Source organism: Scyliorhinus torazame, chromosome 21, assembly GCF_047496885.1.
Source record: "Scyliorhinus torazame isolate Kashiwa2021f chromosome 21, sScyTor2.1, whole genome shotgun sequence".
Lineage (NCBI taxonomy): Eukaryota > Metazoa > Chordata > Chondrichthyes > Carcharhiniformes > Scyliorhinidae > Scyliorhinus > Scyliorhinus torazame.
In genome coordinates, this window is record NC_092727.1 from 103,235,651 (window position 1) to 103,259,838 (window position 24,188).

The 24,188-nt window shown below is 43.2% G+C and overlaps 1 protein-coding gene across 2 annotated transcripts in view; it reads left to right on the plus strand.

The window, feature by feature from the left end:
• Positions 1-3,473: 3,473 nt before the first annotated feature.
• The window catches only part of LOC140398451 (pyruvate dehydrogenase (acetyl-transferring) kinase isozyme 2, mitochondrial-like), a 31,206-nt gene continuing 10,491 nt past the window's right edge, over positions 3,474-24,188 (plus strand). The window contains exons 1-6 of one of the 2 annotated variants that reach the window (XM_072487144.1): positions 3,476-3,650; positions 9,053-9,194; positions 13,476-13,547; positions 14,144-14,328; positions 14,820-14,909; positions 18,805-18,882. In XM_072487144.1, coding sequence (XP_072343245.1) covers positions 3,533-3,650; positions 9,053-9,194; positions 13,476-13,547; positions 14,144-14,328; positions 14,820-14,909; positions 18,805-18,882 — 685 coding nt within the window. In that variant the 5' untranslated portion in view covers positions 3,476-3,532. Of the gene's footprint in view, positions 3,651-9,052; positions 9,195-13,475; positions 13,548-14,143; positions 14,329-14,819; positions 14,910-18,804; positions 18,883-24,188 lie in introns of both variants that reach the window. The other variant, XM_072487145.1, reaches the window with a different exon arrangement.

A 24,188-nucleotide genomic window follows, 5' to 3' on the forward strand; every position in this document is an offset into this window, starting at 1 on the left:
TGAAAATGACTTGGCGTGAGCTGTCAAGTTTATGGAGAGTAGAATGTGGCAGACCAGCTTGAGTACTAACCACTCAGCCCATATCCTGACATCAAACTCAAACATAGAAGCATGGCCGGGGTCCTCCAAGCCTCCCCGCCGAAATCGTGCTCGGCATGGGGGCGGAGAATTGGGCCGCAGACCCGCGATCGGGTCCGATGCCGGGACGAGATTCTCAGGCGACCGGAGAATCGCTGACAGCTGCGCGCACATGGTCAGGGGCCGTTGAAAGAGGCTCTCATGGCGATTCTCCGCGGTCGGCCGGCCGAGTTCCCGCCAGCGTGGTTCTAATATGGTTCCACCCGGCAGGAGCGCAAACCCGCGGTTGCAGATGGCCTACTCCTGCTCCTAGTTCTTATGTTATTATGTTATGAATGTCCCTTCCCTGACGGTGTTAGAACTGGTGCAGAACGTTTTCAAGAGAATGGTTCCAGGCATGAGGAGCTGCACTTACATGAATAGCTTAAAGCATAGGACCACAGAATTCCTACAGTGCAGACTGAGGCCATTTGGCCCATCCAGTCTACACCAACCATGTGAAAGAGTACTTTACCTTGACCCAATTAGCACACTGGGCTAAATCGCTAGCTTTGAAAGCAGACCAAGGCAGGCCAGCACAATGGTTCAATTCCCGTACCAGACGCCAGAATGTGGCGACTAGGGGCTTTTCACAGTAACTTCATTGAAGCGTACTCGTGATAATAAACGATTTTCATTTTCATTTCAATCCCCCACTTTATTCCCATAACCCCACCTAACTTGTACATCTCTGGACACTAAGGGGCAACTTAGCATGGCCAATCCACCTAACTTGCCCATCTTTGGACTGTGGGAAGAATCCGGAGCACCCGGAGGAAACTCACGCAGACATGGGGAGAATGTGTAAACTCCACTCAGTCATCCAAGGCCGGAATCGAACATGGGTACCTGGCGCTGTGAGATAGCAGAGTTAACCACCGTGCCGCCGGAGCAGCTGGGGCTGTTCTCCTGGGAGGTCTTCAAAGTCTTGAGGGACCTGGACAGAGTAGATAGGGAGAAACTAGGTGAAAGAATTTAGAACCAGAGGATACAGATACAAGTGATTGGCAAAAGAAGCATTGATGGCATGAGGAAAACCTCTCTACAGTAAGTGACTAGGATCTGGATTGTATTGTTTAAAAGTGTAGTGGAGGCAGATTCAACTGTGACTTCCAAAGGGGACTGGGATCATTATCTGATGAAAAACAAATTAAGGGCGACATACAGGGAGTGACACTTGGTGAGAGATGGGCTGAATGGCCTCTTTCTGTGCTGTTACTATTCAATGATTCTAATCGCTAGTTCTCATCTTAGAGCACATAGTCCCAAAATGATACGAGTAGTTCTAACACCGTCAGGGAAGGGACATTCATAACATAATAACATAAGAACTAGGAGCAGGAGTAGGCCATCTGGCCCGAGCCTGCTCCACCATTCAATGAGATCATGACTGATCTTTTGTGGACTCAGCTCCATTTTCCGGCCCGAACACCATAACCATTAATCCCTTTATTCTTAAAAAAACTATCTATCTTTATCTTAAAAACATTTAATGAAGGAGCCTCTACTGCTTCACTAGGCAAGGAATTCCATAGATTCACAATCCTTTGGGTGAAGAGGTTCCTCCTAAACTCAGTCCTAAATCTACTTCCCCTTATTTTGAAGCTATGCCCCCTAGTTCTGCTTTCACCCGCCAGTGGAAACAACCTGCCCACATCTATCCAATCTATTCCCTTCATAATTTTATATGTTTCTATAAGATTCCCCCTCATCCTTCTAAATTCCAACGAGTACAGTCCCAGTCTACTCAACCTCTCCTCATAATCCAACCCCTTCAGCTCTGGGATTAACCGAGTGAATCTCCTCTGCACACCCTCCAGCGCCAGTTAGTCCTTTCTCAGGTAAGGAGACCAAAACTGAACACAATACTCCAGGTGTGGCCTTACTAACACCTTATACAATTGCTGCATAACCTCCCTAGTCTTAAACTCTATCCCTCTAGCAATAAAGGACAAAATTCCATTTGCCTTCTTAATCACCTGTTGCACCTGTAAACCAACGTTTTGCAACTCATGCACTAGCACACCCAGGTATCTCTGCACAGCAGCATGTTTTAATATTTTATCATTTAAATAATAATCCCTTTTGCTGTTATTCCTACCAAAATGGATAACCCACATTTGTCAACATTGTATTCCATCTGACAGACCCTAGCCCATTCACTTAACCTATCCAAATCCCTCTGCAGACTTCCAGTATCCTCTGCACTTTTTGCTTTACCACTCATCTTAGTGTCGTCTGCAAATTTGGACACATTGCCCTTGGCCCCAACTCCAAATCATCTATGTAAATTCATTCATTTCCTAGAATCACAGAACGGTTGCAGCACAGGTGGAGGCCATTTGCTCCGTGTCTGCGTGGTTTTCCTCCAGGTGCTCCGGTTTCCTCCCACCGTCCAAAAATGTACAGGATTGGCCACGCTAAATAAGTTTCGGTCGGGTTACGGGGGTAGAACAGGGGAATGGGGCTGGGTGGAGTGCTCTTTCAGAGGGTCGGTGCAGACTCATGGGCCGAATGACCTCCTTCAGCACTGTCAGGATTCTTGATGTGGAGATGCCGGGTGGACTGGGGTGGTCACAGTAAGAAGTCTTACTACACCAGGTTAAAGTCCAACAGGTTTGTTTGGAACCACTAGCCTTCGGAGCGCAGCCCCTCCCTCAGGTGAGTGAAGGAGCTGTGCTCCGATAGCTAGTGATTCCAAACAAACCTCTTGGGACTTTAACCTGGTGTTGTAGGGATTCGGTTACTGAACAATGAATAGTCTTGCAGCCTCGAAACATCGACTCTTGTTTGTCTCTCCACAGATGCTGCCGGAGCTGCTGAGCTTCCCCCGAATTTTCTATTCCTATTTCAGATTTCCAGCATCTTTGTTTTTAAATTAACCCATGGCTAAATCTCGTTAAGCTTCAACCCCACCGTGCTGGGAAGCCTGCACCGTCGACTCATTGATAAAACGGCGCATTTTTCTCCCCTGGTTCAAAATTCCAGCTTTTGCAAACTCTTTTAAGTTTTCACCTGACTGACCCATCATTAAAAAAATTCCAAGCCAGGTACGGAATTCTCTGGGATGGGAGGCGAAAGACGTGCAGAAAACCAAGGAGAGAACGGGGGAGGGCTGGGGGACCGTTGGGCGTGACGGAGCTTCGAAAACCAGAACAACTTGTTCTCGGGCCGACAAACAACATGAAGGAAGCCCCCCCCCCCCCCCCCCAAGCGTGCCCCTCAGGCGCGCGCGCGAGCGAGCGAGCGAGCCGGAGACGTTGACGTCTCGACGCGATGACGTCTCAGCAACGTGCGTGTGACAGAGAGAGGGGGCGGGGCGAGGGCCGCTGATTGGCCGCGCGCCCGGCTGTTATGCAGATTGCGGCTCGAGCGCTGCGGACTCGGCCGCGGCTGAGGCGGGTGGAGATCAGCCATGAAGTTTGTCCGCTTTTTGATGAAGAACACGGCCTTGGCCAACGTGCCGAAACACATCGACCATTTCTCCAAGTTCTCGCCCTCCCCGCTCTCCATTAAGCAGTTTTTGGATTTCGGTGAGCGTTAATATTTATTGGGGGTGGGGCTGTTTGCGAGCTGCCCTGTCTCGCGGGGGCGGGGGGCGATCAGTCTTGTTGTTATTGGCGGCGGTGAGGTGGATCAACGTTGGTCGAAGGGGGACAGCAAATAAATGCTGCCCCTCACCCCCCCTCCCTCTTTTTAAATCTGAAGGCATTTAGTCAGACTGATGTTATGGAATTTATTGTTTTTTTGTGTGCGGGGTGTTTATGGAAATGTGATACTCCTGTCTGTCACTCTATCGCCCTGATGTTCTATGGATGATGTTCCTCGTTTAGTCCCCGTGCCAAGTTTTAAATCGGCGCTGTTCGCGAACGTCGGATCTTTTCTCATGTGTTGGGCCATCCAGACAAGTTCCCACTTGGGGTGGATTCGGAAATTGCTGCGGGTGTAAATGCCAAGTTGCCCGTTTTGGGTAGGCTGTTGTCGTCTTGCAAAGAAATGCAGCGGTGACATCAGCCTGCAGGACCTGCTCCTGCACTGTAAACAATTCTCTCAGTAACTTCATTGCAGCGTTAATGTATGCCGACTTGTGACACTAATAAAAGATTATTATCATTCCACATCGGAGAAGAAATAAGTCGGGTTCCCACATTTTCAGTTGACCTGTATGAGTTTATTTTTTTTTTAAAAAAAAGCACCTGCGCCAAACGAAGTGGCACATCTCTGCGCAAAAAAGCCAAGAAGCTCTTAAACATTCACCGCGACTGGCTGGCCCTGATTCTTTAGTCCGAATTCTGCTTGCTTTATGCTGGTATTTAACTTCCAGCCTAGGTTGATAAGATTCAGAGAATATTTCCACATCATTTGGGTGGCACACGGTGGTTAGCATGGTTGCTTCACAGCTTCGGGGTCCCAGGTTCGATTCCCGGTTTGGGTCACTGCAGAGTGCACGTTCGACCTCTGTGTCTGCATGGGTTTCTTCCAGGTGCTCCGGAGCTTCCACAAGTCCCGAAAGACATGCTGTTACGTAATTTGGACATTCTGAATTCTCCCTCTGTGTACCCGAACAGGCCTGGAATGTGGCAACTAGGGGCTTTTCACAGTAGCTTCATTGCAGTGTTCATGTAAGCCTATTTGTGACAATAAAGATTATTATTATTTGTTGATGTGAAGGCTGCTGCAACTGTCATTGTAACCTGTGGACAAAATTATTTGATTTTCATTAGGAAGAATGACTACTTTTGATGGTAACTTTACTTGCCTACTCTCGAAGTTCAACAATAATAACTTAATTGGATCTTGAAATGGGAGAAACTAAGATGGATTAGAACTGTTGAATGGTACAGCATGGAAGGATATCATTCAGCCGTTGTCATTTCTGCCTATAATAGGGGATTTTCACAACACTTCATTGCAGTCTTAATGTAAGCCTACTTGTGACACTAATAAAGATTATTATTCTGGCTCTGAAGCGCAATCCAGTTTATCCCCTTTTCAAAATGTTGAAAGGCCTTCTTCCCGAGCTATTTTGTGATGATATGAATTTTCAGTCAAGCTTTGTTTGTACAATAAAGGATGGAATTGCATTTGGTGTTACGATAGATGTTTCTGACTTATTGTCAACATTTTATTTTTATACTTTAGTGGAGCAGAAAAGTGGAAAGAGAAGTAGGCAGTTCAACAGCAATTCTCTTCTCAACCCCTGGGGTCACTTCTGTCATTCCATAAGAGCATAGAATCATAGAATTTACAGTGCAGAAGGAGGCCATTCGGCTCATCGAGTCTGCACCGGCTATTGGAAAGAGCACCCTACCCAAGGTCAACACCTCCATCCTATCCCCATAACCCAGTAAGGGCAATTTTGGACACTTTAAGGGCAATTTATCATGGCCAATCCACCTAACCTGCACATCTTTGGACTGTGGGAGGAAAGCGGAGCACCCGGAGGAAACCCACGCACACACGGGGAGGATGTGCAGACTCCGCACAGACAGTGACCCAAGCCGGAATTGAACCTGGGATCCTGGAGCTGTGAAGCAATTGTGCTACCGTGCTGCCCACAAAATTAATACAGATTGTACCAAATTGAGCAGATTTTTAAAAAATGGATGCAAAGCTAATATGCAATGGTGACGAGGCAATGGCTGATCTGAAACATTAAGGTCCCAATGGAAAAACGTGGCAACAATTTGTATTAAATAGAAGTGTTGAAAATCTCTAAATACCAGTTGTTTTCATGTTTTATCTGGCATAAAACAAATAGAGTGAATTTACACAGGTAAAACTAGTTAAACAAAATCTAGTTTAAAAAAAAAAACTATGAAATTAGGTCACTGTATAATATTCCTCAAGTTGTTACACTACAATTGAGAATGAATTTGATTGGGAAAAGGTGGAAGAACAAATTATTTTAGGTATAGTTTAAGAACACATGAGCATTAGTATATCAGTTATCCTATAAAACATTTTTACTAGCTATTCTGTGGTCATAACTGATATCATTACACAAATCCTGTTTACTTAATGTTCCAACATATTACAATGAAATAGTATTTCAAATTATTCTGACCAGTAAAGTAGATATAAGTATCGCAAAATATCTAGGAAATACGCAAGGACCATGTGTTGAGAATTGTACTTCAGCAGTGTTGCATGAGTCTTTCAGTGCAATATTATATATGACAAGAATTGCAATCCATGAAAACAGGATCAATCTGCACAGAATTGAATCGGCTTCAGAGTTTTAGTTTTGATACTTTTCATATTGAAGGAAGGAATTTTAGAATTGGAAACTGAATACTTTTTGTTAGAGGAACTAGAATCACATAGCATGATGAGATATTGTCCGAGCCAGCAACACCCATATTCCATGAACAAATACAAGAAATGTAGAGTCAAACTTCTTCTACTGCGCCTCATACCTCAGACTCAGCTTCACATGTTCAACCAGTGTTAGCTTTTTAAAATTTGCTTGCAGGATAGGTCTTAAAATGTTACAATTACAGATGCTGGTAATCTTTTTCCTGAGGCCATCATCTTACAACTGAGTGTCCACCTAGGCCACATTACGAGTAAACCATGTAGTGCAAGACTGTAGTTAAGTTGTAATCAGAGCAGATAGGGGTGGTACATTTTTGTTCCTGAAGGATATTAGTGAACCGTGTGAGGTTTTAAGTTATAAATAGGAGCTTTTATGGTAATTTCTTTCATAGCATGACTGATCTTGTTCCTCAACTGCATCCTCTTGCACTTTTCCCATATCCATTGATACCTTCTGTATCTAAAAATCGTTAATTTTTTCTTTGAACATGTTCATTGGCTGATTAGCCACAACACTTGAGTACAGAATCCAAAAGATACACAATCCACTGAGTGACGGATTTCTCCTCATCCCAATTTTAAATGACTAATTTCCTACTCTGAGACGAAGAACCCTAGTTCTTGACTCACCAGTGAAGGGACACATTCTCACATTAGCTGCCCTAATTTGAAGCCAATTTGACTCGAGTGCACTAAAACAAAATGATGTGATGAACTCTTTTGTCAAACAGAGAGCATGAACTGCAACGGGCAATCAAATGGCATAATATGCTAGCTGCACCTCACATTTTATAACTGCCAGTCTCAACAGTTGCGTAGTCTTAACGGGAGTTGGAAATAGAATCAAATATTTCCTATGAGAACAATAAATACTAATGATACGAAGAATAGGGATTTGGTTTAGAGAACTAGTAATGTTGACATAACTTACAAAGTTGCAGTCATAATTATATGATATTTTCTTGTTGTCACCTGGGCTCAGCAGTTATTAGTCCATCAATGTAGCATCAGATAGATGGTTAGCATTCCTCCAGAGGATCATAAGTTGTTCAATGACGATGAATTCCCATCGGTTCGGTTATATTTTGCAAATATCTGCTGAAGCACATTACTCATATGCCTTGTAATGCTTTTACTATGTTAAAGGGAATCACATAAGTTAAAGTTGTTGTTTGCGAGCCTATGTCAGTGGATTATCTGATTGTAGAGGATATCACATCGCCATATCCTGGCAGAAAACTATTAGATAATAATTAGGAACGTGAAACATAGTCAAGTTCCTTTTTTGTTTTAGCTCAAGGTCACTGAACCCCAAACTGCTGCCTGACCGGTATTCAGTAACTGGAAGTGGGTTAAGAACTTTGTCTGGGTATTTTCACAATCCGTTCAATCCTAAGGGCACAGCTTCTAGATGTATGCCTCGTGTGCAAAAGCTACTGAAGTGGTATTTCCATTATCTGTATCCATACAAAAGGTCTATGTTGAATGCCAATAGCATAGATTCACAGCATGCAACTCTGGTTTGCAGAAACCCCTTGATGTGACTGCAATATAGAATTTGAAATGTGGAGTTAGCCATCATTTGGTTAAATCAGGCTTGTCAAACACATTAGAAGAGAGGAAATATAACTTGTCCTTTGAGACTGCAGTTCAACGTTTCTTTTTGTTGGTTCCAGCAGCCACAAATCTCCCATTTCTTCAGCAACTGTCTTTGTGAATGTATCCAATTAAACCAAAAATTGCATCTCTTTCCCAAGACGCAATACACTAACATGGTATACTTTCATTATTGTCATGTGAGAGTACCTTTAAGAAATGGGTGTTTACCTTTAAGAAATGGGTGTTTATCAGTGATGACAGAGTGTGGGTGGAGCTGGGCTGTCTGTCAGCGTTTTACTTTTGTTTTAGGCTATTTGCTGCAGGGTGTGTTTTAGTTTTGTTTTCAGTGTTGGAGCTGAAGCCAGACAGGGCAGATGTACTGTTGATCTCTCTGCCATGAAAAGACTATCTCTTGATCATTTGGTGAATTCAGAATTTATAGTTATAACCTGTTTTTCCTTCACGTGGAGTCTTGTCAGTTCTCTTTCTGCCAATAGCCACTTCATTACATAACCACAGAAATTAAGCAGCATTATACATACTGAATCTTGCGTTATTCTGATTCTGAACACAATACTAATAGATTGAGCAAAAAAGTTCGGTGCAAGCTGAATACATAGCAGTATCCATTGATACCCGTGTTTTCCAGGTGCACATGTCACGCTCTTGGAAATCATGAGTGGAATTTAATTTTCAGTGTTTTCAGATATGAATCAATTTGTCAGTATTCCACGTACTGATGTCATCAAATCAGCTCCACAGAGGGTCAAGAGTCAGAATAAAAGGGAGAGGAAGCAGTAGGACTAAACATGTGGCTTAATAAATCATAACCTCCAGTGTGTGTTTGGGCACCAAGTAAGGATGAATATGAGTTGCACACATCGGGCATGCTAACACTGAGTTGCCAGCACAGTGGAACTGTATTGCAGCACGATTCTCGCTATTTTTAGGAGGGAAGATAAATGGGGAGGAAATTGTTGAAACTTTTAAGTACAGTGTTGCATTCTTATCCACTTAGGCTCAACAAATGCCTGTGAGAAGACCTCCTTTATGTTTCTGAGGCAAGAGCTGCCTGTGAGACTCTCTAATATTATGAAGGAAATCAATCTTCTCCCAGACCGGCTACTTGGCACACCTTCCGTTCAGTTAGTCCAAAGCTGGTGAGTAGCCACACAGGATGTTCATGCACGCTAGAGAGTGTCCTCTTCGGAAAAGGATCTGTCTCATGTGTGGCTTCTTCAAAGTAGTACATTTTGAATGAGGAATGAATAAACTCATTGCAATGCTGATATGTTTCCCATCCAATTCAACAGTACTAACTTTCTGGATGTGGCAATATTAGAAGCAGCTTGCTGAAACTAGGCGTCTGGCTATATATATGTTCACAAGTGATGTGAGTTAACTTGTATAGTTGACAGGTAAAGGTGATTTATTCGGGGCAGCACAGTGGCGCAAGTGGTTAACACTGCTGCCTCACGGTGCCGAGATCCCAGGTGACTGTCCATGTGGAGTTTGCACATTCTCCCCGTGTTTGCATGGGTTTCGCCCCCACAACCCAAAGATGTGCAGGGTAGGTGGATTGGCCACTCTAAATTGCTCCATAATTGGAAAAAATGAATTGGGCACTTTAAATTAAACAAAATAAAGGTGATATAATATTCTTAAATTATTTGTCCAGCTGGAGCTGTGTAAACCATAGTGTGAACTTTCCCCCACTTCAGTTATGACGATGTTATTTAAATAGTACACCCACCCTCTCTTGGATCGTGTCTTTCTTGATTGTAAAAGCCAGTTCAAAACGGTACTTTTATTGGCATTCAACGTGTGACACTGATAATATTTAATTCTGTTTATTCACAATAAATTACTGCCAAATTTGATTGCAGTTTTTCGTTATATTGTTCTTTAACATGTTTTCACAATTACAATCTGCATTCTCTGTTTTGGTGCAGAAATGCTACTACGCTGTGTTATCAATTAAATGGGTTAAAGTCACTAATGTGTTCTACATTATGGTTATTCTATGAATTCAACATCAATAGAAATCAAAGTAGTGTTAATTTTCCAGTCATTAATCTCAGAAATCATTTTTTAAACAAGCTTGTCAGGTATCTTGAGATGGTCTTGTGATACTTGTATTGAGGCCTGAACCTCTTTAGACTGCAGTATTGGGCTGACAACTGTACTTTATGGGAGGCTAATTCCGAGTCTCCATTTGAAAATTGAAAGAAACACCTTTGGGTTTGCTTTGAAAATTTGGCTTTGCTCTTTGTGTGCAACGTAGCTAAAAATCATAGTGTTAAGAAATTGAGCACTTGTGCATTTGGTATTAAGTATTCCCATGATGGTCTCTCAAGTTCTGCGCAAACAGTGATTTTAACTTCCAGTGTGAGCATCCATTACTACACCTGAATGCCATTTCCATATTCTAGTAGGACAGCTTTCGGCTGCCAAACGATGTCAATAATAAGTACATTTGCAGAAGGGATACACATGCTAGTTAACTACATTCAGCCTCCCAAGCCTATATTTTTAAAAGTATATTTAAGGTTTTGCATTTTGACAACGCAACAAAATCACAAAATGATACAGCAGCAAGCAAAAAAAAGTTCAGCAAACACGAGTACAGAGAGGGACATGAGAACAGCAGTAGAACTAGCCCGGACAGCAGTATAACTAGCTCCATACAATCATTAGACATAACTTGATGCCTCTATAAGCCCAACCAGAAACCAGGGGAGAAACAAGATAAGAATATGAAAACATGGTAAAATGGTGCACACCTTCACGCAGCGATTGCTTGCAATTGCTATGAGAGCTCAGCATAAATTTTTCACGCCATGTTTGGGCACGCACCAATATTTATCTCCCTTAACTCCAGCAGCACCAGAGGCACCAATGACACACCTGACCTCTCCTCTTATAACAGACCTATCTGCATCTATGCAGGAACCAATCATGATTCACGAAAGTCCAGAGCTTATTTTATTTATGATTTTATAAATTATTTGGAAGGATAAATTTATCCTACTGGTCAGAGTTAAATTCAAACACGGTTTTAGATTTTGTAGAGGAACAGGATGAATAAAAGGACAGGATTGGAAATAATATCATATGTTACCAGTGTACAGTCTAAACGCTTGTCTAAGGGCTTTTTCTTAAAGCTGAGTACAAGTATTTGTACTGTATTATGCACTAGTCAATCAAGAACAATTATGTATTGATGCCATTGAATCTGACGTGCAGAGTCTTGCAGCTTGGTGTACATTCTAGCTGCGTAAACTGAAAAAATATCAAGCTAATGTGCAACTGAATCAACAGATCTGGAAAGTTCCATTTCCAGTCACTACATTATGCTGAGCTAACTGATTTTTGCTGGAATGATGTTAGAGTGCTATAATCGGTCACTATGACTCTGAGCTAACAAGAGTAAAGATTAGAATATTGTTGGTGCTTGATCACTATGAATTGCACTAACGTGTGGACATTGACCCAGAATGTGATTGGGTTCACCGTGAAGGCAACAGTACAATTACAGTCTGACTGGTCTTCCAAATTATGTTAGGCTTTGGAGGGTTGCTGTATCCCAATAAAAGTAAAGGAGAGGTTTAAAACTAAAATTTGAAATGAAGAACAAATAATTTAGTCCTTTTTCATTTAAAGAATCGGCTTTTTGGATGCTTTCAACTTTTTAATGATGGTCAATCTACAAGGTGCTTGTTTGGGGAGCAAGTAAACTAATTATTTATTTTAGCAAAGGCAAGCTTTATGACCAATGATATTTTATCAGTTGATCATATCAAGAAGCCAGATGTTGCAAATGGGAACAGCTCAAGTGATATTGAATGAATTGGTAATTTTCAGAAAGCTACCCGAATTGCTTATTTACAGCAGAACACTTTCATAGGCATTTTTTTATTGATTTACAAGTGACCAAAGTACTGCTCCAAATAAATGTGAGCATATATTTTGGATCAGGAAGCACTCTGATTGTTTCCTTTTTGGAGAAGGTTACCTGAAAAGAACTTAGAAATGCTTGCCTTTTTCAACACTGAGCTGCATTGTCTCACCTTGAACAATATGGTACAATCCTGCACCCATTCAACAGCAGTTAAAGGGCTTTTTAACGTTCAGAGGGCTCACTCTTGACAGTGTTTAAGTAAAACACTACTATGCCAAATTAGAGGTCAGCCTCTGCTAAAAATGAAATAGTTCAATATTAAATAAATAAAGTGTGCGTTGGCAGGCTTGTTTTGATTTGTTACTCAAACAACAGGCCCGACAACCATTTGTGACCCCTCATTGCTGCAGGTTAGAAATGCAAAAATGAAAAACCCCTTCTTCCTCATATTCTCCTAAAGATCATTAAATTAGGTGATTGGAACTCTGTTATGTTCTGTTACCTGTTTCCAGTTGAGATGGCAGTGGTGGAATTACAATTGGCTCCCTTCGAGAAGCAGGTTTTCAGAAACAGATATGAAACATTTTAGCCAGTTGCTGCGGTATCTTCTTTCAGACAGAAAAACAGAATGGCAGAGTATTAATTAAATGGTGATAGATTGGGAAATGTTGAGGTGCACAGGGATGTGGGTGTCATTGTACACAGTCACCGAAAGCAAGCATGCAGATGCTGCAAGCAGTTACAGAAAGCAATAGGACATGGATACAGGAGCAAGGGTGCCTTACTGCAGCTGTACAGATCCTTGGTGAGACCACAGCTGGAGTATTGTGTGCAATTTTTGTCTCCTTATCTAAGAAAGGATATACTTAACATAGAGTGCAGCAAAACTTCACCAGACCGATTCTGGGATGGCAGGATTGTCGTGTGCGGAGAGATGGGGGCGAACTGAGCCTGTATTCACTGGAGTTCAGAAGCATGAAAGGGGATCTAAGTGAAATGTATAAAATTCTGACCCGGCAGGACAGACCAGATGCAAAGATGTTGTTTCCTCTGGCTGGGAGGTCTAGAACAAGAGGTCACAGTCTCTGGATACGGGATAGGGCATTTAAGACTTGAGATGAGGAGAAACATCTTCATTCAGAGGTTGGTGATCCTGTGGCAATCTCTGTGGAGGCCTAGTCATCAAATATATTTAAGAAATGAATAGATTTCTAGTCTCAAAGTGTCAAGGAATATTGGGGGGGGGGGGGGGGGGGCGGGGGGGGGGGGAGGAGAGGAAGAGTGTGGTGTTGAGATAGAGGATCAGCCATGTTATTGAATTATAGAGCAGGCTCCGAGGGGCAAATGGCCTACTGTTTCTATCCTATCCTGTAAATTCTTGTGTTGTCTCCCATAAATGCCTATGTTTGTAAGCCTTAAATTTGTTGACTACTTTGATTTACACAAAATACTAACCATTCATAAAATTCTTCATTTGTGCATAATACAATAAATTCTATGATAAACAGAACTAATGCATGCTATCTTTTTAATCATCTAGGTACATCCAAAGTCTCTTGGATATTCTTGAGTTTTATCATCGGAACCCTGATGATCACAGTGTTTTATCAGGGTATGTATATTTTTTATTTTATATAATATTTCAAGACTGGTATTTTTGGGCAACATTTGCTGACTGATTACTTGACTGAATATTCAACTTGCACATTTATTTTGAATGTCCAGTCATTTTGATTGTGAAATTAAAGCCCTGTTAACAACAGTTCCGTCTTTAAAATTTGGGTTTGGAGATCACATTTTGAAATATGTAAAACTTGCATCTCTCTGTAATGACCCCAAAACGTTGACATTTTTGGTGTAAACTGAACTATTAATTACAAGGAAAAATCATCCTTGTAAGGATAATTTACTATATCATATTTGTCCCCTTTTAATACTTAAGAGATTTTTCAGGATGCTGGCTAACTGGTTTGAAAGAAACAAAATATCAGAAAATTGTTTGGGCAACTTTTTAGATACGTTAATATTGGTCTTTTAAATTTGAAACTGGAAGCCTGATACTTTGAGCCAACAACTCGCATTGTTTTTTAAAATCTGGTTTCTGTAAAATGGCTAGATCTTGGATGGATCTAATCTGACTTAATGAGTGAGGCTTTTATTTGTAGTATACCTGAAAGGCTTTGACTTTTATTTTCTATGCGTTCTTAGTTTTACAGATGCCTTAATCACAATTCGGAACAGGCATAATGATGTTGTTCCAACAATGGCTCAGGGTGTGATCGAGTACAGGGAATCATTTTTAGAAGACAGCATCACCAGTCAAAATGTGCAGTACTTTCTGGATCGATTTTACATGAGCCGTATTTCCATCAGGATGCTTATCAATCAGCATAGTAAGTGCAAAATTTGAGAACCACCCCATGTTGTATTTCTTTTTTTTAATTTAGAGGAGCCAATTATTTTTCTTTTCCAATTAAGGGGCAATTTAGTATGGCCAATCCACCTAACCTGCACATCTTTGGGTTGTGGGGGTGAAACCCATGCAGACATGGGGAAAATGTGCAAACTCCACACGGATAGTGACCCAGGGTCGGGATTCGAACCCGGGTCCTCAGCGCCGCAGTCCCAGTGCTAACCACTGCGCCACATGTTACCTTCCCATGTTGTATTTCAAGAGAGATCCATTATAGAAGTAACTTCATCAGTACCTTAAGAGTGCAAAAATGTAATGAATCTCTTTCCATAATTTGTGAACAGTGGAGTATGTTGAATATTTATGAATTTATTTCTCTAAATGACAGGGTTGTTATGAACAAGTTCTTGATAGATTTGTTTATATATCAAAAAATGTATATGCCAACATTTAACACTTTTATTTCCTAAGCACTCATCTTCGGTGGCACAACAAATCCAGCTCATCCAAAGCATATAGGCAGTATTGATCCAGACTGTGAAGTTGTAGATGTTATCAGGGGTAAGTCATTCATTATGTATTGATTTAAGAATCACAAATGGGGGGTGGGGGGGCGCAACATGGTGGTGCAGTGATTAGCACTGCTGTCTCACGGCGCCGAGGACCCGGGTTCGATCCCAGCCCCGGCTCACTATCTGTGCAGAGTTTTCACATTCTCCCCGTTTCTGTGTGGGTCTCCCCACACCCCAAAAACGTGCAGGGTAGGTGGATTGGCCACGCTACATTGCAGTTTAATTTGGAGAAAAAAAAATGTTTTAAAAATTATATTTATTAAAAAAAAAAGAATCACAGATGGTCACGGTCAGTGAAAATCTACCAACAGAATCTCCATTTTAGCTGTGTTTTTATATTTTCATAAATTTAAGGCATGGGCCAAAATGCCTACTTCTGCTCCTATCGATTCTTCTGCTCTGCCATCGCATGAGATCATACTGATCTGATGTGATAATCCTCAACTCCCATTTTCCCACCTTATTCCCATAACCAAAAGAGGGCACAAACCAAGGGCCTAGTGAGAGGGTGGATTTCAAGGAAATCAGTATTAGTAAGAAAATGGCGCTGGGAAAATTAATGGGGTTAAAGGCTGACCAATCACCAGGGCCTGATAATCTACATCACCGTATTGAAGGAAATATCATATGCATTGGTGGTCATCTTCCAAAATTCTCTCAATGCTGGAGCAGTTCCTACAGATTGGATGATAGCAAATGTTAACTCATATTGAAAAAGAGAGGTATAGAAAAAAGAGGAAATTGCAGACCAGTTAGCCTGACATCAGTAGTGGGGAAGATACTAGAGTCTGTTATAAAAGACATGATGGCAGAACATTTGGAAAGCATTAACTGGATTGGACAAAGCCAGCATGAGTTTATCAAAAGCACATCACAAATTCTTTTTGCGGATATAGCTAGTGGAATAGATGGGGAATCAGTGAATATTGTGTATTTAGACTTTCAGAAGGCTTTTAAGGTCCCTCATGGAGGTTAGTGGGAAGAATTAAAGCACATGGGATAGGGGGTAATGTATTGGCATGGATCGAGGATTGGTTGACAGACAAGAAAGACAGTGGGAATAAATGAGTATTTTTCTGAGTGGCAGGCAGTGACTAGTGGGACAGCAGGGATCAGTGCTTGTGACCCCCGCTTTCCATGATGTATATAAATGACCTGGATGAGGGAAACTAATGTAACATTTCCAAGTTTGTTGATGACACAAAACTGGACAGAATTTAGACAAGTTGAGTGGGCAAACTCATTGCAGAATAAGGCTAAATGTGAAGTTGTACACTTTGGTGTGAAAGCAGAAAGGAAGACTATTATTTAAGTAGTGATATACAGGGAATTGTGGATGCACAAAGTGATCTGAGTGTCCTTGTACACCAATCAATGAAAGTCGAGAGGCAGGTGCAGCAGGCAATTAGGAAGGTAAATGGTATGTTGGCTTTCATTGTAAGAGGATTTTCATTTAGAAGTAGTGATGTCTTACTGCAGTTATACAGGGCCTTGGTGAGACCACACCTGGAGTATTGCGTGAAGTTTTGGTCTCCCTACCTAAGAAAGGATATACTTGCCATGAAGAGAGTGCAGTGGAGTGTCACTAGGCTGATACCAGGGTTGGCAGGACTGTCCTGTGAGGAGAGATTGGTTCAACTGGACTCTTATTCACTGGAATTTAGAAAGATAAGTGGAGATCTGATTGTACAAATTTCTAACAGGACTGGACAAACTGGATACAGAGAGGATGTTTTCCCTGGTTGGGGAATCTAGAACTAAGGGACATAGTCTCGGGATAAGGGGCAGAGTGAGATAAAGAAGAATGTCTTCATTCAAAGGCTAGTGAACCTGTGTAATTCTCTACCACAGAAGGCTATGGAGGCCAAGTTACTGAATGTATTCAGGGAAGAGATAATGTTTTTAGATTTTAATGGCATCAAGAGATATGGGGAGAAGCGGGAATATGGAATTGAGATCGAGGATCAACCATGATCATATTAAATGGCGGAGCAGGCTCGAAGGGCTGAATGGCCTTCTCCTGCTCTAGTTTCTACTTGTTTCTCACGCTTGATTCCCATACTGATTAAAAAATCTGTTAATCTTCGCTTTGAGCATACTTAACGACCCAGCCTCGGTGGTAAAGAATTCCACAGATTCGTCCCCCTGTGAAAGAAGAAATTCCTCCTAATCTCTATCTTAAATGGGAAACCTCTTATTCTGAGATATGCCCTCGGGTCTTAGACTCTCTCTCAAGGGGAAACACCCTCTCAGCATCTATCCTCAGCACTTATTCTGTCAAGCTCCCTGAGAATCCTGTATGCCGCAATATGGTCGCCCCTCATTCTGCTAAACTCCAATGAGTATCGGCTCAACCTACTCAACTTCTCCATCAGAAAATCTCTCCGTACCTGGGATCAAACTAGTGAAACATCTCCAGACTGCCTCCAAAGCCAGTATATCTTTGTTTAGATAAGGGGGCCAGAACTGTTCACTGTATTCCAGGTGTGGTCTAACTAGTGCCTTGGATAGTTTTAGCAAGATCTCCTTATTTTTGTACTCCATTGCCTTTGAAATAAAGCCAACATTCTATTTGCCTTCCTTATTACCTGCTGAACTTGCACACTGGCCTTTTGTGATTTATGCATGAGGACCTCAAATCCCTCTGAGCTTCAACTTTCTGCAATCTTTCTCCATTTATGTAATATCCTGCTCCTTTTATTCCTACCAAACTGCAGCACTTCATTCCATCTATCTGTTTTTTGCCCACTCGCTTAACCTGTCTATATCCCTCTAGACTCTTATCCTCACCTGTTTTTGTGTCATCTGCAAACTTAGCAATAGTACATTCACTTTTCTTGTCCAAGTCATTAATATATATTGTAAATAATTGTGGCCCCAGAACAGATCCCTGTGAACTTTCTAGTTACAGGTTGCCATCCTAAAAATGCCTCTTTTATCCCAGTGTGTCTTCTATCCGTTAGACAATCCTCTATCCATGCTAATATCCCCAACACCACTAGCTCCTATCTTATTAAGTAGCCTTTTGTGCGGTATCTTGCTGAATGTTTTGTCTACATCCAAGTATATTACATCTACTAGCTCCCCTTTATCTATCCTGTTTGTTGCCACCTCAAAGAATTCTAATAGTTTTGTCAGGTGTGATTTCCCCTTCCTGAAGCCATGCTGACTATGCTTGATATTATGTATTTCTAAATGTTCTGCAATTACATCCTTTATAATGGACTCTAAAATTTTCTCAATGACAGATATTAAGCTAACTGACCTACAGTTACCTGCTTTTTTAGTCTCCCATTTTGAATAAGCGTGTTATTTGGGACTTTTCCAATCCTCTTGGACTTTTCCAAAATTGAAGGATTCTTGGAAGGTTGCTACCAATGCATCCCACTATCTCTGTATTTTAGTGGAATGTTCAGATAATCTCTGGCTAAGATTTGATATTCCCATTATTTATTTGTGTTGTCCCCAGAACCCTAAATTTGGTTGCTGATACTAAACTAATGACTTTAGCTTAGCCATTTCTATTGTATAAGCATGATAATGTACTCAGGTTGGCTACTGCTGTTATCAGGTGGTGATGTTCTGCTTACTGTACAAAATGTCTGTCATTGTTCACAAATTGTGCTTATAAGTATCGGCATGCATCTTTTTTTTTTTGCTTGATGCTTCTTGTCTTAGCTTCACCAAGCTCAATGGTCAAAATCAGGACTCTACCATGTTAGTAATCTCTGGTGAAATTTCATGTTCCACAAAATATAAAGCACACACACTGAGTAATTTGATGTAGAAGCTTCGTGTAAAGCAGTTGTATAAAAATATAATTTTTGTATGGAAATAGTATGCTGTTGCTTTATAGATGGTCACTATCAGCTCATTGTTCACAGATGCATATGAAACTGCCAAACTACTTTGTGATCAATATTATATGGACTCCCCTGCACTAGAAGTGGACCAGTACAATGGTAAGGCTGCAAGAGTTAGTTTATAAACTGTTGCCAATGTTGTATTTATTAATCCGATCAAAAGATTCTTTAGCATCTCTGTTCAGTGCTGTTTCTCTTTTCAATATAACTGTTCCTTTAAAAAGAAGCACTCAATCCATCTGAAATTGCTGCTTATGTTGGGCAGTTAATACTTAGCCTATGCTGAGGCCTGACAATTTACTATGTGCATATCCTTGCAGAGCTCCCATTTACACTTTTTTGTTTAAATATGAACCATTTATTGTTAATCCCTAACTATTTACAGATTCTAGATATTGTCATGCATGGTGCCATGTAAACTGCTTCCAGAGTGTTCTCTCTGAGTTTCATTCCATGTGACTATACATCACACTGTGGGTGGTGCTATTCCAGTACCACATTAACCCTTGCTTTGTCGAGCACCTTTTCATTACAGTGACATGCAGGCGCATAATAAACAGATATTACAACAAATTATTAGATTTGAAATTAACAAGCAGATGCTACTTGTTCCTGTACTCGATTGAGATATTTCTTAAAACATTCAAATTCATGACTCAAATATGTGTCAATTTATAACCTGAAGTTTGATGCAGGGACAAGCATCTAAATGTAGGGAATATTTTCTTTAAAAAAAAATATTTTTATTGGTATTTTCAATTTAAGTCACTTTAAGTTTAATATTTACAGCACGCGTGGTTCTTATATACATATTGATATTGTCTATCTTGGTGTGTCCTCCCTCGGCCCCTCCTTACTATCCCCCCCTTTTCATTCAGGGTATACTGTCCCCTGACTCCTATTCTCTCCATTCCACCCCCCTTCCCTCTTCCCTTTTTTATTTTCTGCTGCCTGCCTTGTGGGTTTGGTTCGGGGGGGGGCACTTCTGCTCCCTGTAGTTCTCCTGGGTTCCCTCCTCTCTTACTCACCCTCTCCCCCCAGAGTTGTGTGTTCCTGTCTGTCTTCTCCCATCTCTTTCATTTCCCCTAATCGCTGTTGGCTTCGAATAGGTTTTGGAGCAGGCTGACGAATTGTCCCCATGTTTTGAGGAAGCCTTCCTCCGACCTTTGGATGGTGTATTTGATCTTCTCCAAATGGAGAAATTCCGCCAGGTCTGCCAGCCGGTCAGCAGCTGGGGTGGTGCTGCTGATCGCCAGCCAAGCAAATTCTCCGGCTTGCAATTAGGGAAGCGAAAGCCAGGGCATTGGACCTCTTCCCCATGTGTAGCTCTGGCTGTTCGGATACCCTGAAGATTGCCACTCTTGGACACGGCTCCACCCCCCCCCCCCCCCCCCCCCCCCACCCCCCAACAACCTTGGACATTGTCTCGGAGAAGACTGTCCAGAACCCTACAAGTTTGGGACAGGCCCAAAACATGAGATGACTGTCCATTTTGTGACAGACCCAAAGCATGTGGCTGTGGTTGGCCAGGCCACTCTGGCACTATTCACATGTATCTTCTATCTCCGGGAAGAACCTGTTCATTTGGGTTCTGGTTAGGTGCGCTCTGTGAACCACTTTTAACTGCATGAGGCTGAGCCTTGCGCAAGAGGAGGTGAAGTTGGCCCTGCTCCTTGCTTTGCTCCAGAGTCCCAGCCCACTTCTGTCCCCAGTTCGTCTCCCCATTTTCATCTGGCCATTTAGTTTTATTTTAAATATTTTTAATGAATTATTTGTAAAATTTTATAACAATAAACATTAACATGGTGAAAAAATAGACATTTCCCCAATCGGCTCTATCTTCACACACAGACCACCCCCCGGAAAGCTACTACTGCCGACATTTTAAATTTCTCCAAGAAAGTCGACGAACGACTGCCACCTCCGAGAGAACCCTAGCATTAATCCTCTTAAGGCAAACTTTATTTTCTCGGGGCTGAGAAACCCAGCCATGTCATTAACCCAAGTCTCTACACTCGGGGGTTTCGCGTCCCTCCACATTAAAAGGATCCGTCTCCGGACTACCAGGGAGGCAAAGGCCAGAACGTTGGCCTCTTTCACTCCCTGAACTCTCGGGTCTTCTGACACTCCAAAGATCGGCACCTCTGGACTCGGCACCACCCGCGTACCTAGCACCGTGGACATTGCCTTGGTAAACCCCTGCCAGAACCCTCCAAGCTTCGGGCATGCCCAAAACATATGGACATGGTTTGCTGGGCTTCCCGCACACCTCGCATATCTGTCTTCTACCCCAAAAAACTTACTCATCCTCGTCACCGTCATGTGTGCCCGGTGGGCCACCTTAAACTGGATTAAACTGAGCCTAGCACATGGTGAGGAGGAATTGACCCTACTTGGGGCTTCCGCCCACAGACTCGGCTCTAACTCTCCTAACTCCTCCCATTTGCCCTTAAGTTCCTCCACCGGGGTTTCCTCTGCTTCCAGCAGTTCCTGGTAGATGTCTGACACCTTCCCCTTCCCCACCCAGGTACCGGAAATACTCAATCCTGTATCCCCCGTGGCGGCAGAAGCGGGAAGGCCACCACCTGTTTCCTCAGGAAGGCCCGCACTTGCAGATATCTAAAGCCGTTCCCTGGCGGCAGTTTAAATTTGTCCTCCAGCGCCTGCAGGCTGAGAAAGCTCCCATCTATAAACAGGTCACCCATCCTTTTGATACCTGCCCTCTGCCAGCTCTGGAACCCGCCATCCATCATGCCCGGTAGAAACCTGTGATTATTATATATCGGGGTCCAGACCGACGCACCTTCCACCCTCTTGTGTCTCCTCCACTGCCCCTAGATCTTCAGCGCTCCCAAACTGATGCCTTTACATGACGCCGCCTCTAACCGCTCCCATGCCGACCCCTCCCCCATTACCCACTTCCTAATCATGGCTATGTTGGCCGCCCAGTAGTAGTTGCAAAAGTTTGGCACCACCAGCCCACCCTCCCCCCGACTGCGTTCCAGCAGCACTCTCTGGAGGGTCTTATTCGCCCACACAAATCCCAAGATGATCTTATTCACCCGCTTGAAAAAGGCCTGAGGGATGAAGATGGGAAGGCACTGGAATACAAATAAAAATCTGGGGAGGACCGTCATTTTCACGGTCTGTACCCTCCCCGCCAGTGACAGCGGGGAGCATGTCCCATCTTTTAAAGTCCCCTTCCATTTGTTCCACCAGCCGAGTCAAATTAAGCTTATGCAACGAATCCCACTTCCGAGCCACCTGTAGCGAAAGCTCTTCTCTACCCTCCTCCGGGCAGCTCACTCAGTCTCTTCTCCTGCCCTTTAAGGTGGGTGAACAACTCGCTCTTCCCCACGTTCAGTTTATATCCCGAAAAACTGCCAAATTCCCTCAAGATCCGCATGACCTCCCCCATTCCCTCCAGTGGGTCCGAAATATACAGGAGGAGATCATCCGCGCAGAGCGAGACCCGGTGCTCTTCCCCCCCCCCAAACCCGGACTAGTTCTTTGAAGCTCTCAACGCCATGGCCAGCGGCTCAATGGCTAGAGCAAATAATAACTGGGCGAGGGGGACACCCTTGCCTCATCCCCCGGTTTGTACGCACGCTTGCCACAGGCGCCTGGTACAGCAATCGCACCCACCGAATAAAATCCTCACCAAACCCAAACCTACCTAGCACCTCCCACAGGTACTACCACTCCACCCGATCGAAAGCTTTCTCTGCATCCATCGCTGCCACAACCTCTGCTTCCTCTCCTTCCGAGGGCATCATAACAATATTTAAAAGCCTCCGCACATTGGCATAAGTTGCCTGCCCTTAATAAATCCAGTCTGGTCTTCCCCTATCACCCCCGGGACACAATCCTCGATCCTTGTGGCCAAGATCTTAGCCAATAGCTTGGCGTCCATATTTAGGAACGAGTTTGGCCTGTAAGACCCACAGTGTACAGGGTCCTTCTCCCGTTTAAGAATGAGTGAGATTGAGGCCTGCGACATTGTCGGGGGGAGGATACCCTTCTCTCTAGCCTCATTAAAGGTCCTCATCAGCAGTGGGCTCAATATCAGTGGGGGGACGACTTACCAGGGGTAAACCATGGGGCACAGGTCTCTGGCACAGAGTCTGTCCCTGTTGCTCAGAAGGGAAGGGGTGAGAGGAGTAGAGCATTAGTCATTGGAGACTCCATAGTTAGGGGGATAGATCGGAGATTCTGTGGGAACGAGAGAGACTCGTGGTTGGTGTGTTGCCTCCCAGGTGCCAGGGTACGTGATGTCTCGGATCGTGTTTTCGGAATCCTTAAGGGGGAGGGGGAGCAGCCCCAAGTCGTGGTCCACATGGGTACCAACGACATAGGTAGGAAAAGGGATAGCGATGTAAGGCAAGAATTCAGGGAGCTAGGGTGGAAACTTAGATCTAGGACAAACAAAGTCATTATCTCTGGGTTGTTACCCGTGCTACGTGATGGCGAGACGAGGAATAGGGAGAGAGAGGAGTTGAACACGTGGCTATAGGGATGGTGCAGGAGGGAGGGTTTCAGATTTCTGGATAATTGGGGCTCATTCTGGGGTCGGTGGGACCTCTAAAAACGGGATGGTCTACACCTGGACCAGAGGGGTACCAATATCCTGGGGGAGGGAATTTGCTCATGCTCTTTGGGAGGGTTTAAACTAGTTCAGCAGGGGCCTGGGAACCTGAATTGTAGCTCCAGTATACAGGGGGTTGAGAGTAGTAAGGTCATGAGTAAGGTTTCAAAGTTGCAGGAGTGTGCTGGCAGGCAGGAAGGTGGTTTAAAGTGTGTCTTCAATGCCAGGAGCAATCTGGAATAAGGTGGGTGAACTTGCGGCATGGGTTGGTACCTGGGACTTCGATGTTGTGGCCATTTCGAAGACTTGGATAGAGCAGGGACAGGAATGGTTGTTGCAGGTGCCGGGTTTAGATAGTTCAGTAAGCTCAGGGAAGGTGGTAAAAGAGGGGAGGGGTGTCATTGTTAGTCAAGGACAGTATTACGGTGGCAGAAAGGACGTTTGATGAGGACTCGTCTACTGAGTTAGTATGGGCTGAGTTTAGAAACAGGAAAAGAGAGGTCACCCTGTTAGGGGTTTTCTATAGGCCTCCGAAAAGTTCCAGAGATGTAGAGGAAAGGATTGCGAAGATGATTCTGGATAGGAGCGAAAGCAACAGGGTAGTTGTTATGGGGGACCTTAACTTTCCAAATATTAACTGGAAACGCGATAGTTCGAGTACTTTAAATCGGTCCATTTTTGTCCAATGTGTGCAGGAGGGTGTCCTGACACAGTATGTAGATAGGCCAACGAGAGGCGAGGCCATATTTGGTACTGGGTAATGAACCAGGACAGGTGTTAGATTTGGAGGTAGATGAGCACTTTGGTGATAGCGATCACA